Here is a 7,809-nt window from a genome sequence, read left to right on the forward strand (position 1 = left end):
CCTGCACATGCTGCTGACTTATTGTGCTCGTCTTACGCTAACCGAATCTCATAATAAGCCAGTTTCATCCGTCACGGCGCGTACTACGTAGCACGTCGTCCTCGGCGTTACGTACTATCTTTTGCACACAGTCGTAACTCGTGAGTTCGTCATGGGTGTTCCGTTTGCACAGTCGTGACTCGTGAGTCCGTCAGGAGTGTTACGAACGATCATTCAATTATTTTTGGATCAGATTCTAGATGCCGTCCGTTCATTAGTGCTGCCATATTATATTATCCCTGCTGCTTGAATTTCCTGAATCCTAATATTACAACTTTGCGTACACGAGCGTTCCTCAAATGGGTAATACTTGCTTGCAGGAACGCTCGCAGAAATTCTCTGCGCACCTATATGGTACATTGATTACAACGCATCATCTCGGAGAGCTGATCGAATCGACAATTTCCTTGCCCTTTGTGCCGCTCCTGCGGATAAACGATCTGTAATCCCTGAAACTCATCGATTCATAGCGAGCTGGAGTCGCTTCGTTTGCCAGCTCTTTCAGCGGACCGATGACGCGTCTGTTGGATGGGTTGCCGAAAGCAGCAATAGATACTCTTTGTTTTTCGCGGTTCACGACTGCTCGGTGCTCCACGCTCTTATACGTCCCGTTGGACAAGATCTGAACCAAAATTCGCCAAACATTCTCACGCTAATGAGTTGTGCGCTTGACGCTGAAATTTAGTAGCACAGAAGCATTCGAGATCTTATGATCGCCACCAAGACTCCAAGCAACTAAATTGGACTTATGTTTCTATCGTACACACGAATCCCTCTATTAGTTCCGATTTGATCAATGCAATACCTGAATCTGGTCGCCCAAATTACAAATGAGACCGCCCGGAACTGGCTTCACGGTGACCCATCGTCCATCGTGCCGCACTTGCAGGCCCTCAACATTTTCGTCTTGCAGAAGGATAGTAAGGCCACCAGGGTCAGAGTGAGGAGCCAAACCCAACGTGAGGTCGGGCTGCGGACAGGGCGGGTAGAAGTTGATGCGGAACGAAACTTCGCTCTCATGGTCACCGAACGCCTCTCTCAACGCAGAAGGCTTAACATTCAGGGTACAGGAAACAGCCTCCAGCAACTTTTGGCTCAGTTTGGAAATCTCTTGGCTGTATTCATCCATTGTCTCCCTGCGCAAATTTAGTCCACTCGAAATTTTGAGACTTTGATCAGAACTTAAGACTCCTTTTATATTCTTGTTCCCTTATCTGCAATATCGTGCATTCAGACAATTACCTCCATAAGGTGGGTCTTGTTGGCCACTTTGTCGGGTCTCTGGCAGAAATGGGCAGGATATTGAGGTAAAAGTAATCGCCCCAGTCCAAGATAGCACCCTTATCTATCCCAAGACGACTCCCATAGCCTTCGTACGTCATTGGATTGTTGGCATAAGCTTGCTTTTCCTCCAACGGCAGTTCAAAGAATTGCTTAGCCACCAACAGCGCTCTTTGAAGCAGGGACTGGGGAATACCATGGTTGACAATTTGAAAGAAACCCCACTCCTCGCATGCGTGGCCTATTTCCGCGAGTATCAATTTTCGTCTGCTCTCCTCTTCGAATCCAGAAAAGTCAATTTGAGGTATTTGCACAACGTCGAGTTCCACACGCGAGTCAGGAGGAGCCGGCCTCTCGGACTCGGGACGGATGTAACGAGGAGGCACAGAGCTAAGCCCGCTCTCGGCGAGGAGCTGGACGCGCTGGATGGGCTCAGGCCAGTCGACGGAGGAGCCACCGGGGAAGCTAGTGACGATGGGCTGGGGGGCAACGGCAACAGCAGCGGCCATGGCAACAGGAGGAGCAGAAAGAAGAAGCCGGGGTGGAGAGAGAGAGGGAGCTTGCAGAAACTAGCTGGAAGCGAGCCAGCAGCTGGAAAGGAAGCAGCTAAAGCAAAAGAAACTACAAAGAGAGGAGAAAGGAGTCCATGGTGGTGCAGGACCCGACACGGGAAGCAGTACGTAGGTTGAAGGGGAAGCAGTTGAGCAGAGCTATAGCGAAAGGACTACGGGGAAGGGGGGGGAAAGGGGGAACAAACGGAAGTGGGTGGGTGAGTGGGAGTAAGGGGGGTGATCTTTATAGGGAAGAGGAGCGTACTTAACAAAGAGAAAAGAGATACTGCGAAGCTATGGCTATGGCGGACCTCAGAGCAAGTAGTTTGCGTTGCTTCAAAGTTCAATATATAGCTCCATTGAGGAAGACGACGGTGTACAATACGTAAATTTTTACGGTATTGCGTATAAATATTTCCGCTATACGTACACGTGCCCCTATTCCTCGTCGTTGACATCTTTACCCAGCTCATCCCCCTCTCCTCGCCGTCCGATTCGTCGGTAATTTCAACGGACCAGATCTCTCTTCTTCCCACCACGTGCTCCTTTTTATTAACCCAATAATGCCTGATTGCGAAAATTGACCTTACTCGGCATAATGTACCCCTAAGGATTGATTTCTCCTTCTTTACATAATCGGGTTGTGCTCCCCATAGTTCGTACTTTCTTCATTTTATGACACTAGAGTTCCATAAAACATCGACTTCTACAAGGAATAGAGGAGGTTCCCACCAGTGCCGCTTTTGGCCATCTTGTTCCCCAATTCTGTATGATTTCGAGCGTGAAAAGGCATTGCAGTTTCTTGCTTCATTCAAACTTGATCATTGGCTCCATGCTTTTCGACACAATGCTACCGGAAAACCTTTTCCCCAAATCCCAACCAATCAAAATAGAGGCACCCTCCAAGTTAGCCAGTTATTGCATCTTGAAACATATACGTTTGCCAAATTTTGAGTAGTTTTTACAGTTAACAAGTATTCTAAAGAAGAGGTAAAACATTAGATGGCTCTTCTCAATCTCAATCAATGCAAAATACACTAATTTAGGATGTTTTTTTCTGGTACTATTTTAATGGGTGTTTTTCAGCCAACCAATCATTTGATATGCAAGGCCACACCTTTCTTTTCGTGATACATTTGCTAGACATTTCAAGACCCAACTATCATTAGAAGACATGGGAATTGTTTCCACACACTTCCAAGGGTAGCCAGCTAAGTTACGAGCAAGAATCTCCACCCAATTGTTCATAGTTGCAACCATAAAATAATCATTGAAGGTTGGTTTTCACAATTACCCATTCACTTTACCTTAGTGCTTTAGCCAAGGCTTGAAACTAGTTATTGTAATGTTTCTCTTCTCAATCAAATTATTAGCGAAAGCTATATTTACACTATGCTTGTTAACTGATGCTATTTTATAGTATGCTTGTTAATTGATTTCCCCCCCCCCTCTCTCTCTCTCTAAATAAAAAAGGCTTTAATTATTTAAATATGTTTACTTTATAAAAAGGGATAAATTTAATAATAATAAAATTCCCTTCTAGTGAATGCACATGCTCTTGCATATTCCTTACAAATTATTAGCGAAAGCTATATTTACACTATGCTTGTTAATTGATGCTATTTTATAGTATGCTTGTTAATTGATTTCCCCCCCCCTCTCTCTCTCTCTAAATAAAAAAGGCTTTAATTATTTAAATATGTTTACTTTATAAAAAGGGATAAATTTAATAATAATAAAATTCCCTTCTAGTGAATGCACATGCTCTTGCATATTCCTTACTGAACCCAATAAGATCCCCCCCCCCCCCCCCAAGTCCCCACTTCACATGACTTAAATCTTTCCTTGCCAAAGGGGGATACGTTAGACCTTTAGAGGTAAAAACTCCCTAGCTAGCTCTATGGTGATGTAATCCCCATGAGGTCGAGTGGGTGCTAAAGTAAAACTTCTTTTAATGGAAACTTGTACTCCTCTTCTACTTAAAACATGATTGTGCCACTAGTAAAGCATTCAAAGTTAACACTATGTTAACTTGCAATTGAAATACTAGACCACATGGACTTGCAACCCAGTGGACATGAGGGACAGAGGAGTTAGGGGTGTGGTCACTATATAAAAATGTATGATACACATGTGGTAAAGAGATAATCCAAAACCCCAACATACATATGGTTTTTAAATAAATTTAAACTAGAAAAACAAACAAAATTCCAATATGAATAAATAAACCCATAAACTAAGGAGTATGTATAATGTGAACTTTGTGTGGAAAACCCAATAAGGATCACTAACATAATTTTTTGTAGTTTTTTGAAATTCAAAGGCAATTAGAACCCATGATGATGCAATGCATACGATTGATCTATCATACTTTTTAAAAACTTGATATTAATGCACTTTTAATTGGTTGTTTTTTTACAATCCAATTTACCATTTCTACTATTCTAAAAGTTTAGGATTACACCTAAAGCATATAATTTGTTCCTATGGTAAGAGGAAATAGTTAATCAAAAGAATGAAAGCATATAAATATAGTCACACTATTGAGCTTGACTGGTCTCTACTTCTTTAAAACGTGCACTTTTTTAGTATTTTAAAATGAATTACAAACAAGATAGCCTTACAATAGAGGCCAAAAAAATACATTTTGTCAATAGAACTAGCGAATATCATGTACAAGCCCCATCTTTCAAGCTCATTGATTGAAACGTCACACCATTTGTATTTATTGCATAAGAAGTTGTGTCTATGTGTCTTTTGCTTTCCATTGTCATAGGTCCTTTGTCCGTGTCTTTATAATTGCACTGTTGAAGTCAATGAGTTGTTTAATTCTTATGGACGCTTGACCCCTTCTTGAATATCACAACACCCTACATTATAATATATAAAATTTGATAATATTTTAACCCCCTTTGTAGGTGTCCATATTGTCCCTTCAATTCTATCTTTTCATAAATTTTTCTAGTATCCCTATCGTGTATGTGTTAACTAATGCATGTAATATTGGCTCATTAATAGACACTATAGGCTGTAGTTGCCTTCCGTATGAATATAAGAGGATCAATATCTATATAATACTAAATGACATTAAACCATGGGTCCCAAGGGGGTCACCTTATAAACATGTAGCATACCAAGCTGGTTAATTGTGGGGAATTAAATTCATTTAGGGGACTTAACTTCTATGTACATCCATGAGGGCATCCTTTTCCCAAACTATATATTTCTAATGAATATGTAGATACTCATGGGTGTATACTAGTGATAAAACCCTCAGGCGGTTACTAAGAACTATGTAAGATACCACATGTGACCAATGGAAGGGTTTTCATATTTTTATGGAGATGTATAAAATATATATACATAAGGGGCTTTTTGATTTAAAAAGTGAAAATTTTCATACATAAGGGATACTTGTATCATCTCAAAATTTCTAGAAGGGGTGTTTATATGTTATAAAAATTCCATAGGGAGGGGGTATTTTTAATACCCCTCGATCGCAAGTGTTATATGAGGATTTTACATATTGACCCACCTCCCCCTCCCCCCCGAGAAAAAACGTAGATACAACATGTGTTCAAGGGATAATTTTAAAAAACCTACTTACACACAAGTCCTAGATTCCAAACCCTTATTAAAAGTTTCAAAAGTTTAACTTTGGGTGTCAAAAGAAAGGTGAATTGCTGAGGATATAAATGTGAGCTTGGAATTCAACATCTGAACATGTATGGAAGGGGGTGGATAATAATCTTAGAAAAAATAAAAAATCAAACATAGGCTACTATGAATACATGCTTTCTTGCACGTTTCCCCCCACAACGATCCCCAAATCCAAACGTCATGTATGCTATTGTATATGGTATCTTGTGTCTCAATGATTAAATGATGTTGTAACACTAATAATATCCTATAATTTTTGTAAATACTATTGCACGCATCCTACATCAAACTTGACTTTCTATTATGTTATTGAAAGATAGGATTGAAGGCATGCCATTTTTGTCTTTAGAGTGTGCTTTCAAGATCTATATAAAAGAACTCATATTGGACAAAGGACTTAAAATATATCTTAGAACATAGGAAATAATCAAGCATACTTGGGCATGATATTTGAACATGACGGTTTTTGTACCTATACAATTAAAAAGATGTGTATTTGATTGGGTATACACAAATATGCTGGATCATACTTTCCACAAGGGGGCTCTTTCTAGCCTTATTGCCAAAAAGTAGTTTGGACTCTATCTAGAACCATTCACAATTATAACGGAAACAAATGATTTAGTGATGACAAGAAACTATGGGGCTGAGTACTTGCATATTAAAGATCTCAATAATAAATGAGATCTCTTAAGATATAACTAAAGATGTGATATTGTTTACATCCCTTTTAGAAACAAAGGTACACATCCACAAAAATATATGTTTGGTGTTTCATACCCATTCCTCTTTGATCATGGTCGCTACTTCAATTTTTGCATAAATAAACTTTGGAGGTAGCTCTCAAGCTTGGTGTGTTTTGATAAAACATTTCTCATCATATGGTTCAACAAGTATGACATGCCTAGGATTATAAAGTATGGCTTAGTGAAATTGAATGTAATCCAAGTTTGAATCTATCTCCTTGTTTGTGAACAAAATAAATAGACCCATCCTTAAATGCTCATAGAGTAAGCCTTGATGTTGGTATCACATCCAAATGAAAGGAATGAATTTAGTATTTAATTTCTTGAATCTATTTCTTATTATAAATTGCATGTCTCTTTAGCACCTAGCATAAACATCTATATTGCTTGTCATAAACAGTTTGTATTAGATACATCTATATTCATGAGTCAACTCTCTCTCTCTCTCTCTCTCTCTCTCTCTCTCTCTCTCTCTCTCTCTCTCCCAGACACACACACACACACACACCCACAAAGTTGGTGTAATATAGAGAAGGGTGTGTCATGAAGTAGCAACTTTGTAGTACTATGGCATGAGCAGATAGGATGTGCAAGATGTAAACAAAATCTCATATTACAATTATTTCTTGTATTTAGGCCAAACCCTAAAAATCCTTGACCCTAATCCCTCTTTTTTTGGTACTAAATTGAGGAAAATTTTAAAATCATGCAACATATTTTGGAATGATTCTAGAAGCTCTGCAAGAGCCAGAGCTTGATCCAATAGAGTTGTCTCTTCATTTGTGAATCTCTCCTCTATGGCCAGACACTCCTGGAGTTGGTGGTGGAGCTGACCGATCTTCTGTACATTACCCCTTCATACCTGAAGTCAAGTATATGGTTTCAAATAAACTTTTAGTCTCCATTAGAGCATTATTAAACACCTTATTACATCTTTGCGTCCATACTGACCAAAGATTTGAGCTTCTAATGGCATTCGAGTTTTGTGGGGTCCTATTTGGAGAATCCCCTAGCATGATAACTGAATAGCTAAAAGGAAAAGGAGCAAGATGTCTATGAACTAGATTCTAGAGTTCCCTAGAGAGCACACAATTGAGAAAAAGATGAGGAATATCCTCTCAATATTTGTTGCACCATTTACACTATCTGTTCCGTGACCAACCTTCTTGGCCCTGGTGGCCATCCATATCCCCCTGTGAAGAATAAGCCAGAGAAGACAAGATTGTTTCTCCGAAACATTGCAGTCCCAGACTTTAGCAAACTTTCGGGCCATCATCTCTGCTGAACCACATTTAGTTGAGGCAGTTGATCATATCCTCCTAGCCCTCGTGGATTAGTGGAATCGGTGTTAGGTTTAGTTGACCCACCCACCTAAATTTAGTTGCCCGCCTAGCCACAGAAGGTTTTCTCTAGCTCAAAGTCTATGACATTTCTTGATTAGGAACATGTCAAATTTGGTTAGTCTATATCTGTGCAAGAGAGTCACATCATCATACCATTTTCCTTGACCACGATCGCACAGATCCCCCAAG

The 7,809-nt window shown here is 39.8% G+C and overlaps 1 protein-coding gene across 1 annotated transcript; it reads right to left on the reverse strand.

The window, feature by feature from the left end:
- Positions 1-267: 267 nt before the first annotated feature.
- LOC147888688 (jasmonate-induced oxygenase 4-like) lies at positions 268-2,176 on the reverse strand. Its single transcript, XM_087392448.1, has 3 exons — positions 1,282-2,176; positions 845-1,175; positions 268-661 (listed from the first exon to the last, which is right to left on the reverse strand). The coding sequence occupies exons 1-3, from the start codon at positions 1,827-1,829 to the stop codon at positions 413-415; spliced, it is 1,128 nt and encodes a 375-aa protein (XP_087248574.1). The 5' UTR covers positions 1,830-2,176; the 3' UTR covers positions 268-412.
- Between the last annotated feature and the right edge of the window lie 5,633 nt (positions 2,177-7,809).

This window comes from Dipteris shenzhenensis, chromosome 21 (genome assembly GCF_047967505.1).
Source record: "Dipteris shenzhenensis isolate YYH24624 ecotype China chromosome 21, Dip_SZ_1.0, whole genome shotgun sequence".
In the NCBI taxonomy this organism is placed as follows: Eukaryota; Viridiplantae; Streptophyta; class Polypodiopsida; order Gleicheniales; family Dipteridaceae; genus Dipteris; species Dipteris shenzhenensis.